The following is a 21,476-nucleotide window of genomic DNA, read 5'->3' on the forward strand; positions in this document are numbered from 1 at the left end:
TTTGCTTTATTTTGGTTTTTGTTTCCTTTTTTATTCACATGTCTACATTCCTTGACATATACTTTAGAAAGAGTGAGTGAGGGCTGGGGATGTGGCTCAAGCGGTAGCACGCTTGCCTGGCATGCGTGCGGCCCGGGTTCGATCCTCAGCACCACATACAAACAAAGATGTTGTGTCTGCCGAGAACTAAAAAATAAATATTAAAAATTAAAAAAAAGAAAGAGTGAGTGATATAGTGGTAGCATATATATTGTGACTAAAACAATAAAAGGCTTCTTGAAGACCAAGAAAATTTTTAGAATATCTACTAGTTATGTGGTGAGATACTGCTTTAAAGTACCCTAACAGGGATTGGGATTGTGGCTCAGTGGTAGAGCCTTTGCCTCAAACATGTGAGACACTGGGTTTGATCGTTGGCACCACATAAAAATAAATAAATGAAATAAAGTTATTGTGTCCATCTACAATTTAAAAATATATTTTTTTAAAAGTCCACTAACAGAAAATTATACCTTTAATAATCATTTTCTAGTTGGCCTGTCTGATTTTTTCCTAACTCCTCTTTCCCTAAATTCATCCTGTTTTCCAAAAATATCTCAAAGCTCACTTTAATGCCACATCAAATCTGAAATGTTTCAGTGAGACTTCTAAAGCCCCTCCATAATGTGGCCCCACCTCATCATTCTTATTTGCTTCTCTACCCAAAATGAGAGTAGATATATCTTTCTGCCTGTAAACATCTATTCTCTGTACCTTAGGAAAGCATTTCATTTATCTCATTACCTATCATTCCCCATATAATTTCCCCAGCTAGATGAAAAGTTCTTCAAGGTCAGCAACTACATCTTTTTCTTATTCTCTGTCGCTGCCTAGTTCAATGCAGAGTACCTAGTAAGGTACTTGTTTCTTCATCTTTTTCATCTTTGAGGATTCAAAGCTTTTTGTTATCTATTATTTTTATATAAATTAATTCAAACATTTAGATACATTACAAAATAACTAAGAAAAACAATCCATTTTACTTCTGATACTTCTGTAGGAACTTTGAATGATAACCCAAAGAATGAAATATCTTTATGGTTATCTAAAGTTGTATAGGAGATAGACCACTTTAGAGGAAATAACAAAAGGATACTTAGAACTTGTGTTTTTTACTGGTTAAACTGAATATTTAAAAAATTTACTTCAGGGTTAGGTGAATAATTTGTAACTAGGGTGGTCCTTCCTTCCTTCTTCCTTCCTTCCTTTATTCCTTCCTTCCTTCCTCCCTCCCTCCCTCCCTCTCTCCCTCCCTTCCTTCCTTCCTTCCTTTTTGACATATTATACACAAATGGAGCATAACTTCTCATTCCTCTGGCTGTACTTGGTACACAGTCACTCCAGTAGTGTAATCATGTATATAGGGTAATTATGTCTGTCTCATTCTACTGTCTTCCCATCCCCACAGCCCCATTCCTTTCCTCCCCTCACTCCCCTCTACACAAACCAAAAGAATGATTAATTCTTCCTGGTGAAGATTCAGGTATTTCTAAATTATGTATAATTTGAAATTGGTAGTAGTCCTATCCCTTTCTGATCCCTCCAGTGGCCACTATGAATGAACTAGGATATTTTAATTTTAAATATGACTCTGCTTTAAAGTTCATTGTTGCCTAGAGAAGAATAGAAGCATAGTTTCATGGGTAAGAGACTTCTCTATCATCAGGAAATCATAGGTAAAATACTGAAAACTGAAGTTTAATAGAAAAATTACATTTTCTTCTCTATTTTAACATCTGAATTCTTCAAAAGAATCTTTGTTACAAGAAAAATAGGATTTTGCTTTTGTAAGCTTGCTTTCCTTAGCCCCAAATACTGAGTTCTCAGAAACTGAAAGCAATTATTGCTGCAACAGCTTGCTATTTTTTTTAAGAATTTCCAAAAACACTAGTTGATTTCTTAATATTAAAAGAATTAAAGAACCACAACTGATTCATATTCCAAATAATCTTAACTGTCCAAATATTTCTAAAGATTTTATCACTGAGCTATCTATGTGCCTTGAACAAGTGCCTAATGGGTGTGCTATTAATATGTCCTGCCAGCTGGTGCCAGGCATTCTTCTCATGGTGAGCCAGAGGGTTATTTTGAGGAAGTGTTTCTCAGGTCATCTAAACTGAGGGAAGGGAAAGTAAGTCAAGATATCTAAAGAGGGAATTTATACATTCCGGTGTTCATTATTAAGTGCCTACTGTATGCTCAAAGTTGACCAGAGGCACAAAAGATCCCACTTTAGGGTCTGATGCATTTCCAAAGTTTGCAAGGCACATATTTGATTTCTTAAGGGATATCTGTAAAGAAGGCTTTGTGCTCTCTTTAAGTTTTTAAAGACTAAAACAAGATAGCCTTTGAGTGGATCCATACTTCACATTTAAAGCAATAAACATTGAAGGTGAATTAATTATATTTAGGATGACTCAGAACAGTAATTGAAATACTTACATAATAAAGTTTTCATCGGATATCAGCCTACACCAAAATATATCAAAATTTTAATGGAACCCACATCCTAACTACTATATAATATTTTTCATCCATACTAAATTTAATTTTAAAATTTCATTTCATTAGACAGAATTAGGTAGTTTAGAGTAACACTTAATAGGAGGGAGGTTTCTGGTTCTAAATATGTTTGTTTTTAAAATTAGGAGAATTGTTGGTGATTCCACCATTCAAAATAGCCATTTAGAAATTAAAAATATATAGATACACACACACACATACTTTCTTACATGTTTAGGATCGTGTGTATTATTTAGTAGTTTAACCTTTTTCTTTTGGGTATTAGGGATTGAACCCAGGGGCAAACTACCACTTATTGATGTCCATAGCCCATTTTTTTTTTTTTTTTTTTACTTTTATGAAACAGGGCTTTGCTAAATTGCCTAGGCTGGCCTCCAATTTGTAATTTTTCTCTTTACCTTCTTGAGAAACCAGGATTACAGATATGCTCAACCATGCCCAGCTAATTCTAGCTTTTTGTCAATAAATATCCTTTTTTGCCTGGCGTGATTCGGTCCTGCGTGTCTCTTTAGAGCAGCCACCCATTTTCTGTCCGCCTTCTCTCCCACCTAAGTGCGTGCTACCACCCCATGGAAGATTCCATGGATATGGACATGAGCCCCCTGAAGCCCCAGAACTACCTTTTCGGTTGTGAGCTAAAAGCTGACAAAGATTATCACTTTAAGGTGGATAATGATGAAAATGAGCACCAGTTATCATTAAGAACGGTCAGTCTAGGGGCTGGTGCAAAGGATGAATTGCACATTGTTGAAGCAGAGGCAATGAATTATGAAGGCAGTCCAATTAAAGTAACACTGGCAACATTGAAAATGTCAGTATAGCCAACGGTTTCCCTTGGGGGCTTTGAAATCACACCACCTGTGGTCTTAAGGTTGAAGTGCGGTTCAGGGCCTGTGCATTTTAGTGGCCAGCACTTAGTAGCTGTGGAGGAAGATGCAGAGTCAGAAGATGAAGAGGAGGAGGATGTGAAACTCTTTAAGTGTATCTGGAAAGCAATCTGCCCCTGGAGGTGGTAGCAAGGTTCCCCAGAAAAAAGTAGAAGAAGAAGAAGAAGAAGGAGAAGGAGAAGGAGAAGGAGAAGAAATGAAACTATATACTTGTGATGTTAATTTCTAGTTGATGTCCAACTTAATCTTGGAATAAGTAAAAATAGCATTTAATATAATTACAAAGAAGTATTGTTATACCTACTTTAGTGTCCCAGTAAATAATCTTTTGAAAGTATTGCTTTCTTAAAAAGTTCATTGCATTCTGTATCAAAAAATAACCTGTAGCAAGAGTCATTTTCTTGACTCTATTTTAGTTACTCTTTATATAGAACTTGAAAAGGACTTATTCTTGTTTTCATTGTGTGTATATTGTGTTTTGGAGACATAAACTTAATTGTGGTTGAACAGTTCTTCATTTGTCTCACTTTGAATTTCATTTCTCACTTTTAGTATCCCAGATTTCTGTACAGGATCCACCTATGCCAAATCACTCACCAAAGCAGTATGACACATTTAAAGATTTAACAGGTTGAATACAAGAGGACAATTGGTGTCTGTCATTTGTATTCTCCCTTATTAACTTTATGTACTTTGTTTATTGCTAATTCAATGCATAGATGCTAAGCATTAGTTATACTTTAATATTAAGGTTCTGCAACCTTGGAATATGGTTTCTAGCACTATATTCATTGGGACAAAATTCACCTACAGGAGAGTCCATCAGGAAGTATTGAGTGTTCACTCTGTTCAACTCTGTTGTTAGGCACTTCAATGAATAAGACCCCTGCTATTATATGAGTTCTGTTAATGGAGAAAATATTAACACACATAAAAGAATATCAAGAAATATTCCAATGTATGTAAGTTGGCGATACCACATGCTAGAGTCTGTGTCGGACTATGCTAGAGTCTATTCTGTGTGCCAGGGGAATAGAGATGAATGAGGACTAACATGGTTATAAATGGAACTTGAAGGGAGCCTTTCAGGAAAAGCTGGGCTCACAAATAGTGGAAGAACTGATCTTCAGATTGGAGGACCTACAGCAGAAGGAATATACAAAACATTTATGGGAGATTAAATAGAGTGGACATTAATGGAAAATAAAACTGGTTCTGGTGATGTGATAGAGAACTTTCATGTTTTAACTTTTCTTTCATGTTGTGACAGAGAACTTTCATGTTTTTAAATAGAGTGGATATTAATGGAAAATAAAACTGGTTCTGATGATGTGATAGAGAACTTTCATGTTTTAATTTAGATATAGTTTAGAATCAACCATGTAAGTAAAATTTAGAATGGGAAAAGAATGTAAATATCAATTCATTGAGTAAAAAATATAAATGACCAATAAACATGAGAAGATGAAAATATTAACACACATAAAAGAATATCAAGAAATATTCCAATGTATATAAGGAAAATTAATTTAAAATGGGGTTATCCTATTTATTCATAAGATTGGCAAAACTTTTAAGATGATGAATACCCAGTATAGGTTAGAGTATGAAGAAAAAGAAAGTTTTATAAAGTTAATTTACTCGGTAATTAGTTACTGCCAGACACAGTGGTGCACACCTATAATCCCAGCAATTCAGGAGGCAGAGGCAGGAGAATCACAAGTTCAAGGCCAGCCTGGGAAACTTAAGCAAGATCTTCTCCTTCTCTTAAAAGAAAAAAGAAACAGGGACTTGAGATAAAATTCAGTGGTAGAGCACCTCCCGGGTTTGATCCCCGGTACTGCAAAAATATGTAGGTACATACATACATACGCTATGTATCTTTAGCTTTTCGTAGTCCAGAGTTAATATTGTACTACTTTGTGTAAAGTATAGAAACCTTGTGACCATACAGCTGACCATACAGCTGCTTTTACCATCTCTCTGCTTTTTTTTTTTTATGGTTTCCAAATGTATTGCAACACTGTTAGAAACCCATAAAACAATGTTATCATTTTTTATTTACATACTCAGAAAATTTAAAGAAATTAACAGGAAAAAAATAACATTAGTTATATTTAAATTGGTTGTGCTTACATATATTTTAATGAAATCTAATATAATCATATTCTTAGTAGTCTTACTATAATAATTCCTAATATTTTAATGAAAGATTTTGCTATTTTTATTCCTTTTTCTCTTCAGGGGACATGCCACATTAATAGGCTGAATGGGTCTTAATACCATTTCTGATATATCCACAAGGAAATATATTCTATTATTCTTACAAGTGACTTAGAAGTAAATTTTAAAACATAGTCCATTTATATTGGAGACCAGTGGTACCACAGTGCATTCCACATGATAACCATGTTCATAAATGACATCAATGTTAAAATAATAGTCACAGTCTTTCCTGTTAGCATCAGTTCCTAGAAATTTTTTCTCATTGAAATTGTACTATAGAATACTAAAAACAAACAAACAAAAAACACGTAGAGCATGTTTATAACTAACTTCAAGATATCACAAGATACCTTTCTTCCTTTGAATTGATTTTCCTCATTTAAGATTCCCCTAACCAAAATCAGGGAAATTTTTATTAGAAGGAGGTATTCCTGGTGATGGCTTACACCTACCATACAAAGAATTTCCTAAGTCAGTATTTTATATGATATATTTTTTATTTGTAAGTGTTATTACCATATCTTCATAAAAACATTATGCAATTGCAAGATTAAAAGCACCTAAATCAAATGAACAATTTTATATTAATAAAATTGATGTCTTATAACAAGTGACATTTGCATTTCATTATTTCCTTTATTTCTTTACAGACAAATTTTTATTTGCATAAAACTCCATCTTATCCATAACTATTTCTGTGTAATTGCATTTGATTGGGTTCATTACTCTATACTGAATGTTGCATAGATTTGGCCTGTGCCTTTAACATGTTTGTTAAAAATTACTATAAAAAGACCTGGATGCTATTTTCTGTGGAAGACAGAATTTATACCTAACATATTTGAAGGATGAGAAAGATAGAGACAATGAAAATTTGAATTTAGATAACTCTAAGGTTTTTAAATTAAGCCAACAAAAAACAGTGATATCAAATACTGATGCTTGCAAACATGTATTAGAATCAACAGATTTAAAATGTAAATATAATTAAAAAATTAGCATTAAGACTTATTTGTAGAGGTCTTCTTAATTTATAGTCAAATTAGAACTTGTTTGGTACATTTACTTGGGGAATGAAAAACAGGATACCCATTTATAAATGTCTTTAAAAATCTACTTAAAAAAAAAAAAGAAAGAAGGAAACATCAATTTAGTGGCTCCCCAAGGCTGGTGGGGTTGAGAGCAGGAAGCATTTAGTGAGGAAGAAGGGAGATTAACTGTTAATAGGTACAAAGTTTCTTTGGAGGGTAATGAAAATGTTCTAAAATTAGATTATAGTGATAGTTGCACAACTCTACATATACTAAAACTATTGATTTATACATTTTAAATAGGTAAGCTTTATTGTATATTAGTTGCATAGCAATAAAATTATGCATCAATAAAGCAGTTTTAAAAAAAGAATGGTAGCCAAAAATGGGAACTATATGTCTCTTCCATCTCTAACTTCAGCTGATGGTTAAGGCAAAATATGCCAGTTGAACAGATAGATAGTATCTTCTTAGGTCTAAACAAAGTATGAACTTCTATCAGAATTCATCATTATTATTTGGAACACATTTTTAAAAATAGATATGCAGAGTGATATTTAGTGTGGTTTGAAGAGGTTTGTCTGCTTTCCTTTGTCTGATGTGAGGAAATGTCAAGTATATGATAGAATTGTTTTTATCCTATAATTTTACTTAGAGAAATGATATCTTGTCATTGTAAAACGTCTTGTATTCCATGGATTCTACAATTCATAGATTAATAAATTCACTAACATAGAACATGAAAATGTGGTAAATATGGAAATACAGAGAGGTCTGTGGGAACAATGTCTTAATATTAGTACTAATATTACTAATATTAGTAATATTAATTTGTACTAATTAGTACTAATTAATTAGTATTAACATGTCTTAATATTAGTACTAATTCTTTAAAGAATTATGTGTGTTTCCCCCTGTAGTTACAAGGAATGAAGCTTTTTTTTTTCTCCCTTAAGATTGTTTCTTAATAGTGGATTTAGAACATTTTATATTTAATGTAATTTTAAATACTGAAAGTCGGAATGATAAGTTGTGATATTGCAGATATCAGAGGGATGATTTCTTACCTTTACCATAGACATTTTCCAAGCTTTATACATCATTTCCATCCGTACTTTGAATAGAAAACCTATTCAATTGTAAAATGCATTATGTTATCTGAGGTAAACACTGATGCTTTTCAAAGTACCAGCATATTATTGTTCATAATATTTCAACTAATTTTCTGATCTGTTTGTAACTGAGAAATTTTTATAAAAATGGGGAAAAGCTGTAAATTGCTATCTTGTGGTCTTTTCAAGCAAGTATCTTAAAGTAATTCACTTTTGTAGCAAGAGCTAGAAACCATTACTGCAGTAATCAATATATCACAGTTATGGGGATTTTGATTTACTTTCAGAATTCTGAGTTGTTGGGGTCTTGGTCTTGCATTGATTTATTATTGGATCCCATATTTTTTCTGTTAATAATTAAATATTATTAAAAAATAATCAGTTTTCTAGCTCACAAACCCATTTTGAATATTTTAGATAGCATTTTTTTTTTGCACTGTTGCAAGCATTAATTTTCTCACTTCATTCACCTAGTGTCCACTTGGCAAGAAGAGTTCTTCAGTTAGAAAAACAAAACTCATTGATTTTAAAAGATCTTGGACATCAAAAGGACCAAGTAACACAGCTTTCACAAGAGGTAAATAACTTAAACAAAAGAAGTATGTATAAAGAAACCCAGTGTTCATTTTAATTCTTTATAACTCCTTTGTTTAATCTTCTGAGCAATTTGAAAATAAACTGGTAGTACAAAATTATTTCACAATTTATGAAACTAACTGAATGTTAAGGCTGTATAAAATAACTTATGGTGTATGGCAAAACTAAGAACAAAAAGGGGATTAAAGTGCCCAGACTAAGTATAAATGTAGACTAGACAGACAAAAGCTTTGATTTCTGAGAATTTCAACTGGCAAAACAAGTTTAGCAAATTTTGATGACATTTTAAGTTTTCCACTATTTTTAAGATTTACTCTTTATTTCTGTGTTCAAAAAAAATCATTTATCTGTTATTGAACACACTTAACTTTGTTTCCACTTAAAATCAGATTCATGTTTGCCATTTGCTTTAGCATTCTGTTAAAGAATATTTATACAATGTACATATCATTTTAATATATGTATTATTATTTTTAGTTAACATCAAATTATATTTTTTTCTGTGCTTTTGAAATTCAAGTCAAAACAAAACCAAAGTTGCCACCTTCAAGTGTTCCTTTTATTTCTGATCTCAACTAACCCAGTTTTTTAGGGTAATATTTTAAAACTCTTTTAAGAGCTTTATTTATTTATATTATAGGGGATTTTTTTAAAAAACATTAAATTCTACTAATATATACTATGTAGTCTTTGTTTGATTCTTTTATTTATTTATTTTTGTAGTAGGGATTGAACCTAGGAGCGTTATACACTGAGCCACATCCCTAGCCCTTTTTTATATTTTGTTTAGAGACAGGATTTTGCTGAGTTGCTCCAGCCTCCAGCCTCTTTAAATTGCTGAGGCTGACTTTGAACTCCTAATCCTCCTGCCTCAGCCTCCCAAGCTGCTATGATTACAGGCGTGCACCACTACGCCCAGCCCCAGCTCTTTTTTTTTTTTTTCCTTTTTTTTTTAATTTTTAATTTTGAGACAAGGTCTCACTGTGTTGCTTAGGACTTCACTGAGTTACTGCAGGCTTGCTTTGAACTTGGGATCCTCCTGCCTCCACCTCACAAGTTGCTGGGATTACAGGCATATTCTTTTATTTTCTTAAGGACATGTTCATATTTTCTTTATAGTATCTTCTATTAAAGTACATTTAATACTATAACATTAAGAGAATCTCTGTCCTAAAATTTCAAAAACAAAATAGAAATATTTCATATTGCTCCAGTGCCTGGCAAAGAATTAATAATCAGAGTGGATGCAGTAGTGTGCTGATAAATGCTAACAACCAGCTTCCCCAAGAGGGGTGTGAGGGAGGACTGTCATTTGTAGCATATGTTCATCTCTGTGGCATATAACTAGCTATAAAATGCCAACATAATGTTTCTTAACACAGATAAGAGCAAAAATTCTCAGCAGCACCCCTTTGCATAATGTTTGCACCATGTAGCTAAAACAAATATATGTAAACTCAAGCATATATGATATTAAAATAATTTAAAATGTAGTCTAGAGTGGTGGCATACAACTGTAATCCCAGCAACATGGAGGCTGAGGTAGGAAATCACAAATTCAAGGCTGGCCCCAGCAATTTAGCAAGGCCCTATCTCAAAGTAAAAAGAATTGATATAGTTCAGTGGTAAAGCACCCCTGTGGTCAATCCCCAGTATGAGGGGGGGGGGGAATTAAAAATTGATGAGTTTTGAGTACTTGTTTCCTTTGTTTTTAATAAAATTGATTCTATTACAAATTTAAACTGCTTAATTTTTAATTATGGTTGAATTTAACAACCAGCTCATAAAAGTCCTAAAAATTTACTAGTTATCTTTTATATGATGCTACAGCCCAACTCCAGCACATCAGTGGATAGAAGCAGGAAAGGATAAATAAATGAATAAACAAAGAAATAGATGTAATACTGGCTACTCAGAGGCTGAGGCAAGAAGATCACAAGTTTAAGGCCAGCCTGGGCAATTTAGTGAGACCTTGTCTCTAAAAACAAAAGGACTATGAATATAGCTCAGTAGTAAGAGTGCCCTGAGGTTCAATCCCCAGTACTTAAAAAAGAAAAGAAAAAATGAAAAAGACACAGAGGAATGAACCTTGTTTTACTAATATAGATAACTTATCAAAATACTTTTAGAGGGCTGGGGATGTGGCTCAAGTGGTAGCATGCTTGCCTAGCATGTGTGAGGCACTGGGTTCAATTCTCAGCACCACATAAAAATAAAATAAAGACATTGTGTCCACCTAAAACTAAAAAATAAATATTTCTAAAAAATAATTTTAGAAAAAGTATTATATATTACATATATAACCTACTTTTACAAAATAAAATATTAAAATACTACAGTAAATTAAAATGAGAATTTCTAAACATGCATATACTTGTGTATAAATTGCTGGAGAAAAATGCAAGAAATTAAGTGTTCTTGTAATGAAGTACAATTAACTTTTTATTAAGCAACTCTTTTTTTTGTTTGTTTTTCCAGAATAGAGATTGAACCCAGGGGCAATGTACCACTGAGCCAAGTCACCAGCCCTTTTTTTAATTTTGAGACAGGGTCTTGCTAAATTGTCCAGACTGACCTCAAACTTGTCATCCTCCAGCTCACCCTCAGAGTAGCTGGAATTACAGGCATGTACCACTATGCTCAGTTTGTATGAGCGATTTCAAAATAATCTGTGACTTTTTGAAAGAAAGGATTAAATATTTAAATATTAATGATGTAGAATGGTATGATACCGTAAAATATTCCATGAGAAAAAGAGACTAAAATTTTTTAAAAATCACAAAATGTTGCTAATGTTTGAAGCTGGCTGACTTTCACATATAGGTTCATTATTTATTTCTGTGTTTTTGTGTAATTTTGAAATTTTTTTATTATACATTTGGAGAATTGGTTACTGTACTGACTGAAGTATGTATGTTTCCCTTAATGTTGAAAACAAAAATGTTTAATTTGGAATATTCCATGAATTTTACTCTTTTTCCTGGCTCACCAAAAAAAAAAAATTATATTGCTTAAATTAAAAAAATTACATAAACTAGCCGAAAGATGATGGTATTGGGTCATTTATTTATTATCATAGATTTTTCATGGTAGATAATAAAAAAAATAGAGAAGGAAAATTCTCAGGATCTATATGCTTTGGTTAAATATTTAAAGTTAAATATTTAAGCCATCTTAGAGTTTTTGAGACTAATACAAAGATAAAACCCATAACTAATGCTAGAATTACCACTGATTTATTTGCTATTAGGGTTCTCTGAGAAATGAAAACACTAAGTAATACTCAAATGGGAAATAAAAAGAAAACATTCTTTTTTAGCACCTTGATTGAAGTATAATTTGACATACACTAAACTGCACATATTTGAAGTATACAATATAACTTGTCATTAAAGTGAATATAAGAAATACATAGATTTCCACTACCAAGTGTCCCTCAGAATCCTTCTCCCGCAACTTTCTTCATCCTAGTTCCCAAGCAACTGCTGATTAGTTTTCCTATAGATTAATTTGTTATTTCCTAGAGTATTATATAAAAGGAATCATATAGTATGCATGGACTTTTTTTTAACCTGTCTTCTTTCACTGTAGGTAATAAGATTCATCCATAGGTCATTGCTTTCCATTGCTGAACAACCTTCTATTGTGTGGATATACCAGTTTATTTATTTTGTATTTATTCCTGGACATTTGGGTCATTATAGCCAATAAACCTGATATAAGCATTCATGGTCAAGTCTTTGAATGAAGATATACTTGCATTTTCTTGGGTAAATAACTACAAGTGGAATAGCTAGATTATATGATTGATGTCTGTTTATGGTCTTAAAGAGCTGCCAAGCTAGGCATAATGATGCACAGCTGCAATCCCAGAAACTCAAGAGGCTGAAGCAGGAGGATTGGAAATTCAAAGCCAGCCTCAGCACCTTAGCAAAGCCCTAGGTAACTTAGCAAAACTCTGTCTCAAAAATAAAAAGGGCTAGGCAATCCTAGTACCAAAAAAAGAAGAAAGGAAGGAAGAAAGTGCCAGACTGTTTCTTTTGTTTCGTTTTTGTTTTTTTCTAAAATGTTAGTACCATTTTACATTTCCACTAGTAGTATGGTGTACAGTGGTATGTTGTGTTGTGAGTTTTTCATTTTTCAAGGTTGGTTGATTTGTTTGTTTGTTTTGATGGCATTTGCTTGGTTTGGGGCTGAGGATCAAATCCAGGGCTTAGGCGCATGCTTGGCAAGTGCTCTTCCGCTAAGTTATTCCCCCAGCCCCCTCATTGTACTTTTTAATTGCATTGACCAGAGACTAATGAAATTGAGCATCTTTTTAAAAAATTTTTAAAATAGTTTTTTAGATATAAATGGTCACAATATTTTTATTTTATTTATTCATTTTTATATGGTACTGAGGATCAACCTAGTCCCTCACACATGCTGGGAGAGCAGTGTATCACTGAGCCACAACCCCAGCCCCATATATTGAACATCTTTTCATTTGAGGTTCTTTCCACTTTATTTACCTCTCAGGAGAAGTATCTGTTCACAATTTTTGTCCACTTTTTTCTGTTGCTCTCTTATAATTGAGTTTTGACCATATTTTAAATACTAGGCCTTTATCAGATACACAGTTTGCATTCTATAGCTTTGTCTTTGAATCACTTCAGAATGTCTTTTGGCTGTCCCTGTGCGGTGGCACACACCTGTAGTCCCTGTGACTTGAGAAGCTGAGGCAGATGGAACACAAGTTCAAAGCCAGCCTCAGCAACTTAGCAAGGCCCTAAGCAACTTAGTGAGACCCTGTCTCAAAATAAAAAATGGCTCAGCATATGGCTTAGTGGTTAAGCACCCCCAGGTTCAATCCCTGGTACCAAAAAAATATATATGTGTGTGTGTGTATTTATGTGTGTGTGTGTGTGTGTGTATCTCTTTTGGTTAGGCAGGGTGGTGCATATGTGTGTGTGAGTGTATATGTGTATCTCTTTTGGTTAGGCATGGTGGTATGTGTATGTGTATCTCTTTCGGTTAGGCATGGTGGTGTATATGTGTGTGTGTGTCTCTTTTGGCTAGGCATGGTGGTTATGTCTGTAATTTCAGTGATTTAGGAGGCTGAAGCAAGAGGATAGCAAACCCTCCCCCCCAAAAAAAAGTCTTTTCTGGGCTAAAGCTCAGTGGTAAAGTGCTTGCCTGGCATGCATGAGGCCAGGGATACACATACACACACACACACACACACACACACACACACACAAAGTCATGTCACCAAAATGTTTTTTGATACTGGGGATTGAACTCAGGGGCACTTAAGCAGTGAGCCACATCACCAGCTCTTTTTCATATTTTATTTAGAGACAGGGTATCACTGAATTGCTTAGGGCCTTGCTAAGTTGCTGAGCCTGGCTTTGAACTCTCAATCCTCCTGCCTCATTCTCCAGAGCCACTGGGATTATATCCTTTTTGAAGAGATGTTTTTATCAAGTTCAGTCTATCACTTCATTACTTTATAAATTTTGTTTTTGGTATTGTATATAAAATATGTTTTCTGCTGGACGCAGTGGTGCACACCTATAATCCCAGCGACTTAAGAGGCTGCAGCAGGAGGATCGCGAGTTCAAAGCCAGCCTCAGCAAAAGTGAGGTGCCAAGCAACTCAGTGAGACATAGTCTCTAAATAAAATATAAAATAAGGCTGGGAATTATGGCTCAGTAGTCGAGTATCCCTAATTCAATCCCTGGTGTGTGTGTGTATATATATATATATATAAAAAAAATCTTTTCCTAACCCAGGGTCACAAGTGTGTTTGTCTGTGTTTTCTTCTAGATGTTTTTATAGTTTCAGATCTGTGATTCATTTTCAGTTAATTTTTGTGTAGAGTAAAATTGAAATTCACGTATTTGTATATTGAAACCAAACTGTTCTAGCATTTGTTGAACCTCAGTCATTTATGTGTGAGTCTATTTCTACATTCTGTTTTTCTTCCAGTTATTTAGTCATCTATCTTTATGTCAAAACCATATCATCTTGATTACTAACTTTATTATAATATCTTGAATCCAAATAGTATTGGTTTTACAACTCTGTTCATTTTCAAAGATTTCTGGCTGTGCTATGTTCTTTGTATTCTTGCATCAGTTACATAATTGTTGATTTCTACCCCCCCAAAAAAGTACCTGATTGTGATTTTGTGATTGCATTGAATTTATAGATCAAATGAGAAAAATTGACATCTTTTTTTTAAAGAGAGAGAGAGAAAAAAAAATTTTTTTTTTTGGTGGACACAACATCTTTGTTTGTATGTGGTGCTGAGGATCAAACCTGGGCCACAGGCATGCCAGGCGAGCGCGCTACCGCTTGAGCCACATCCCCAGCCCCAAAATTGACATCTTAATATTGGACATTCTGAAGTATGAACACAGTATCTCTTTATACTTACTTAGATCTTCTTTTATTTCTGTTAATACTATAAGTTTTCAGTTTTCAGTGTAAATGATTCATATCTTTAGATTAATGGTAGTAGGGTGTATGTTTTTCTATCCTACTTGTGACTAGTCTAACAACATGACTTTTAATAGGAATTTCTATAGACTTATAGAAATATCATACTTAATGTGTTTATTGATATAGATTGATATAGTTATATTTAAGTCTGTCATCTTATTTATTTTCATATATTCCATCTATTCTTTACCTTTTTCTTTTTCTCCCCTACCTTCTTTTGTATTAATTGAATATTCTTTATCATTTCATTTTATCTTTTTTTTTTTCCTTTTGATACCAGGGATTGAACTCAGGGACACTCAACCACTCAGCCACATTCTCAGCCCTATTTTGTATTTGATTTAGAAACAGGATCTGACTGAGTTGCTAAGCACCTTGCTGTTGCTGAAGCTGGCTTTGAACTCACAATCCTTGTACCTCAGCCTCCCAAGCTGCTGGGATTACAGGAGTGTGCCACACTGCTCCTGGCCTTCGGTTTTTTTTTTTTTTTTTTTTCTTATTGGCTATGACTGTTTTGTCATTACAGTGGTTGCTTTAGATAACAACATATACGTAGCCAGCCTCATGTCCTTTGTGCTTTTATTGTCATGTATTTTACTTAGGCATGTATAAAATCCATAGTACATGGCAATTATTCTAAATAATTAATAATTATAAAGCAAAATATTAATATGAGAAAGGTTTTATATTTAATAAAATAATTACCATATCTGGCATTTTATTCCTTTATGTAAATTCTTATTTCAGTCTGAGATCATATTCCTTCTGTTAGATGCACTTCCTCCAACAGTTCTCACAATGATGAATTCTTTCTGCTTCTCTACACTGCAAAAAGTTGTTTTTTTCTGGGGTTGGAGGGTTTGGTTTTACATTTCTTGACAAAAGTCAAGATTAAAATACAATTCTCGGGGCTGGGGATGTGGCTCAAACGGTAACGCGCTCGCCTGGCATGCGTGCGGCCCGGGTTCGATCCTCAGCACCACATACCAATAAAGATGTTGTGTCTGCCGAAAACTAAAAAATAAATATTCTCTCTCTGTCTCTCTCTTTCTCTCTTAAAAAAAAATACAATTCTCATATCTATGTTACTAAAGCCAAATTAACTGGAAGTGGGCATTTAAGAGTTCATTCTTACTTATTGTGAGATAATTTAGATAATGTAAAATTCACCATTTCAATCATTCTGAAGTGTACAATTCAGTGGCTTTTTAGTATGTTTACAATTTGTGTATCTCTCACCACCATCTAGTTAAAGAACATTTTCATCACCCCAGAAGGAAACCTTATTTGTACCTATTAAACTGTCATTCCCCATTTTTCTCCCCTCATTTCTATTGTCCCCTCCCCCAATCCCTGGCATGCACCTAATAGGCTATCTTTCTCTATGGATTATTCTGAATCTTTCATATATAAAAGAAATTATGTAGTATATAGCCTTTTCTGTGTAGCTTCTTTCACTTAACAATGTTTTCAGTATTCATTTATGTTGTACATTGTTTTATTTTTCCACCAGTCATGTTGAGGTTTTCACATTTCTTCATTCTTGCTAATGTTTATTAGTTTTCTTTCTTTCTTTTTTTTAATTGTAGCCAACCTATTGAGTGTAAAATGGTAACTCATTGTGATTTTGATATGCATTCTCTAATAGCTAATTATATTCAGCATCACTTGAGTACTTCTTGGCCATTTGTGTATCTTCTTTAGAAAAATATCTTAGTCTGTTTTCTGCTACTATAACACAGTACCACAGAATGGATACTGAGGTTCTAGAGGCTAAGAAATTCAAGAGCAAGTTGCGGCATCTGTTGACAGTCTTCTTGCTGCACCATGATGTGGCAGAAGGCATCACCTGGTGAGAGAACTTTTAAGAGAAGCAGAGAGGATAAGGGGCCAAACTAATCCCTTTTGTATCTATCTATAATATAATCATTATCATTCTTGTGATGATGGCCTTAATCCACTCATAAGGGTGGTATGTACCTTCATGACCTAATCACCTCTTAAAGGCTTTGCCTGTTAATGAGGTATCAATGACAGTTAAATTTCAACATGGGTTTTGGAGGAGACATTTAATCCATAACAGTGTCTCTTCAGGTCTTTGACCATTACTTAATTGCATTGTTTTGTTTTTGTTGTTGTTAGTTGTATATATTCTGGTTCTAGACCTTTATCATGTGTGTGTTTTACAAATACTTCTGTCACCCCTTTGGTTATCTTTCACTTTCTTATTATCTTTTTTTGGGGGTGGATGGGGGCGGTTATCAGGGATTGGACTCAAGGGGACCCGACCACTGAGCAAAATCCCCAACCCTATTTTGTATTTTATTTCAAGACAGAGTTTAACTGAGTTTCTTAGCACCTTGCCTTTGCTGAGGCTGGCTTTGAACTCACAATCTTCCTACCTCAGCCTCCCAAACCACTGGGATTACAGGTGTGCACAACTGTGCCCAGCTTATTATTTTCTTTAATGCACAAATTATTTTAATTTTAATAAAGTCCAATTTATCTGGGTTTTTTTCTATATGTCTTATGCTTTATCTTTGGTTTTTAAATTTATTTTCTGTAATGCTGCATGCTCATAATCCCAATTACTCAGGAGGCTGAGGCAGGAAGATTGCAAGTTCAAGACTAGCCTCAACAGCGTAGCAAGACCCTTTCTCATAATAAAAAATAAAAGGGGCTGAGGTAGAACACCCTTGGATTCAATCCCCAGTATTACAAAAAAATAAAATTATTTTCTGAGATGATATTCACATAGCATAAAACTAACCATTTTAGTATTCACCATGTTATACAACCATCACCTCCATCTAGTTCAAAAACACTTTTATCACCTCAGAATAAAAGCTTCTACCCATGAATAGCAGTTAATCCCCACTCACATATGCCCCCAGGCTCTGACAACCACCAAATCCAAATTTCTATGGATTTACCAATTCTGAATCTTTCGTTTAAATGGAATCATACAATATATGACCAATTGAGTCTCGTCTCTTTCACTAGGCATACTGTTTTCAAGATTCATCCACATTGTAATGTGTATCCAGTACCGGGAATGGAACTCAGGGGCACTCCGCCACTGAGCCACATCCCAAGTCCTATTTTGTATTTTATTTAGAGACAGGGTCTCACTGAGTTACAGGGTCTCAGCTGTTGCTGAGGCTGGCTTTGAACTTGCTATCCTCCTGTCTCAGCCTCCCTAGCCACTGGGATTACAGGCATGCACCACCATGTCCAGCTACTTCATTCCTTTTTATGGCTATAAATAATATTTGATTGCATATATTTATTATAAAGTTGTTTACTCATTCATTGATAGACATTTGGGTTGTTTCAACCTTTTCACTATTATGAATAGTGCTGCTATGAACATGTTAATGCAAACATTTATTTTTTGAGCTTGAGTACCTATTTTCAGTTATTTTATATGTATTGTTAGGAATGGAATTGCTGGGTTCACCTATGCTTTTATAAACAATTTAAGGTTGCGGGTAGGGATATAGTCAATGGTAGATCACTAACCTAGCATGTGAGAGACTCTGGGTTTGACACTCACCACCCCCCCCCCAAAAAAAAGGAATCTGAGGTTGATTTCTGTATTTGAAAGATGTTTCTTATTTTCTTGCAATTTGTATTATTTCTCCTAATATCTGTACACTGCTATCAGTCTCATCTTTGTTCCTCTCTGGGTAATATGGATTATGTCTTTAGCTATTCTTAAGACTTTCCTTTTAAGCCAAGTGCAGTGGCACATTCCTATAATCCCAACAAGATTGAGAGGTTGAGGCAGGAAGATCACAAGTTCAAGGACAATGAGACTCTGTTCAAAATTTTAAAGGGACTGGGAATGTAACTCAATGGTAAAATGCCTTGCGTTCAATCCCCAGTACAGAAACAAGGGATTTTCCTTTTGTCATTAGCTTTTAAGGATTTGTAATGTGGCTTTCTATAAATTTTCTCATGTTTCATGTGCTTGGGTCTTGCTAAATGTGTATGAGTTCATCAAATTTATTCCTTCATTATTTTTATCTCTTTTCTTTCCTTTGGGGACTCCAATTAGACATATAATAGGCTCTTTTTCTGTCCCACAACATAGTTAAATGATTTTCAGTTTTTTCAGTCTTTTTCCTGCCCTTCCTTTTGTATAATTTCTCTTATTATGTCATGTCCACTAATCTTTTCCATTAAATAATCTTCAGTTTATCCTATCTGCTATATTCTAAATCTCAGATATTATAGTTTCCATTTCTGGAAGTTCAACATGAATCTTTTTTGTATTTTCTAGGTCTCTAATTAACTTTCTCAAACATTATTTTCTTGAACATAAAAAATACAATTTAATAACTTTTGATATCCTTGTTTACTAATTCTTTTATTGTGTCACCTCTTGGTTGGTTTCAACTAAGTTTTTTTTTATCTCATTATGATCATAGTGCCCAGCTTCTTTGCATGCCTAGTAATATTTTTACTGGATGCCAGAAATTGAAAATTTTATCTTGGTGCTAAATATTTTAATATTTCTATAAGATTTTATTGACTTTTATGGAAGATGGTTGTTTTTTGGAAATAGTTTGGTTCTCTCAGGTCTCGAGTTTAAACTTTTATAGATAGGGGTTGTCCTCAGGCTAATTTTCTCCTACTAATATGACAAAACTTTTGTGAGAATCCCATGCCCTGTAAATTCTTTGGTTGGTGAGACTAGACATTATTCCTGGCTGATGCAGAGACCGCTCTTCCTAATCTTGTCGGTGGTTCAGTCTCTAGTCTCTGGTAGTTTCTACATATCCATGCACTGTTCACTGCCAGGTAAATACTTAAGAGGAACTATCTATAGATTCTCAGAGCTCTTTTTCTATACAGCTTTCTTGTTTTAAATACTCTGCCACATGAACTGTAGCCTCCTTGGTTTCTACTTAACTCAGGGATTTTGACATAGCCTGTCTTAAATTCCTCTTCCCTGCACCACGGACTGGAAATTTTCCAGGAAATAAACTGGGGTAATCATAGAGTTCACCTGGTTTATTTCTTCATTATATCCTTCATTGCTTGATGTCCAGTAATTTTACACCATTGTCTCATGAAAGTGTGTGTGTGCCCACTGACATTAGGAAACCACTGTATTAGTAAAGAATGGAGTGTTGGTGTGTGATGTGCTAAACAGAAGAAAACCCAAAATCCTACAATGTGCCATGTTACCACCAACAAGAATCGGCCTTCCTTAGCTTCCTTGGCCCTTGATGCTTGTTCTTTCTCTTTCTAGTTATACAGTAAATGTCAAACTCACAGTATATTCAACCACTAATTTCAAAATAGACTTGGTTACAGCCTTGTTCAAAAGGCCTTATCTCCTACTGTATATGCTTAGTTATTTATCTGTTTCAGGTAATTTGTTTTTGGAAAGATATCTAGAAAATGGGATATGTACAATCCTCAGTGACCAAATGGCAATATCTGATTGCCTGGAATATTATTTAGAAGCCATTTAGCAGGATCCAGGTAATAATTTCCTAAAAAAATCTTTACATTGCTAGATTTGAAATTATTTTAAAGAGTTTTGGAGATACATAAAATATGTTGATGTATATGTTTTTACTGTTAGTCGTCTTTTCATCACTGTGATGAAAAACCTGAGACTACTTAAAGGAGGAAAGATTTATTTTTGGCTCATGGTTTCAATCCTTGGTCACCTAGCTCCATTGCTTTAGGCCTGCTCTATGGCAAGAGGAAACTGCTCATCTCATGGCAGCCAGAAAGCAGAGAGAACATAGCTGGGGGCAAGAAATATCCTTTGAGGCACGTCCCCAGTGACCAACCTCCTCCATATGGGCCCTACCACCTAATAGCCCATCCAGCTGTGAACTCATCAGTGGGTCAGTCCATTGATGAGGTCAGAGCCTTAATGATCCAGTCACTTCCCCCAAAGCCCCACCTCTGATCATTGATGCATTAGGAACCAAACCTTCAACACATGACACTTTAGAGGACTTTACAGATCCAAACCACACACTGACCTTAAAACACGGTCATACTATATTGATAAATTTTCAAAGGAAAAAACATTGCAGATATGTATTGTTTCTATATTGTATCAGGATCTTTTTTTTTTTTTTTTTTTGTGGTTTAAAGAACAGACCCTAGACTTGGATGAGGGACCAAGGGCATACTTTGGGTATGTGGTAATTATAGTTTATATCTCTGAAGGGGGAGCTTTTGACATTTTGAGAAATATAATTCATGGTTAGTTGGAGAATTCCCACACATCACAAGTTATTGGCTATTTGCCACCCTCCTCCCTACTAATTCACAGTAGCTGTCCACAATCATTTTGATAACCAATAATACCTCTATCCTCATTTCCAAATGCCTCTGGGGCATAATTAGAGAACCAATACAGTCTCCTCATAACAGGCTCTTTTTTCTTCTTCAACATCTTATTATGAAAAATTTCAAAGAATAAAAGTTAAAAGAACAGTAGAATAACTACTTGTATAACTGTTACCCAGACTCAGAAATTAAAATCTTGTCAAATTTGCTTTATCCACTTAACATGTGTTTATATTTCTTATTTTGCTGAA

The 21,476-nt window shown here is 34.2% G+C and overlaps 1 protein-coding gene and 1 pseudogene across 1 annotated transcript in view; both read left to right on the forward strand.

The window, feature by feature from the left end:
* The window catches only part of Pibf1 (progesterone immunomodulatory binding factor 1), a 239,713-nt gene that overhangs the window by 148,656 nt on the left and 69,581 nt on the right, over nt 1–21,476 (forward strand). The window contains exon 14 of the mRNA XM_026398092.2: nt 8,293–8,395. Within this exon, the coding sequence (XP_026253877.1) occupies nt 8,293–8,395 (103 nt within the window). The remainder of the gene's footprint in view (nt 1–8,292; nt 8,396–21,476) is intronic.
* On the forward strand, nt 3,132–3,678 carry LOC113189357 (nucleophosmin pseudogene; annotated as a pseudogene).

This window comes from Urocitellus parryii, chromosome 2 (genome assembly GCF_045843805.1).
Source record: "Urocitellus parryii isolate mUroPar1 chromosome 2, mUroPar1.hap1, whole genome shotgun sequence".
In the NCBI taxonomy this organism is placed as follows: domain Eukaryota; kingdom Metazoa; phylum Chordata; class Mammalia; order Rodentia; family Sciuridae; genus Urocitellus; species Urocitellus parryii.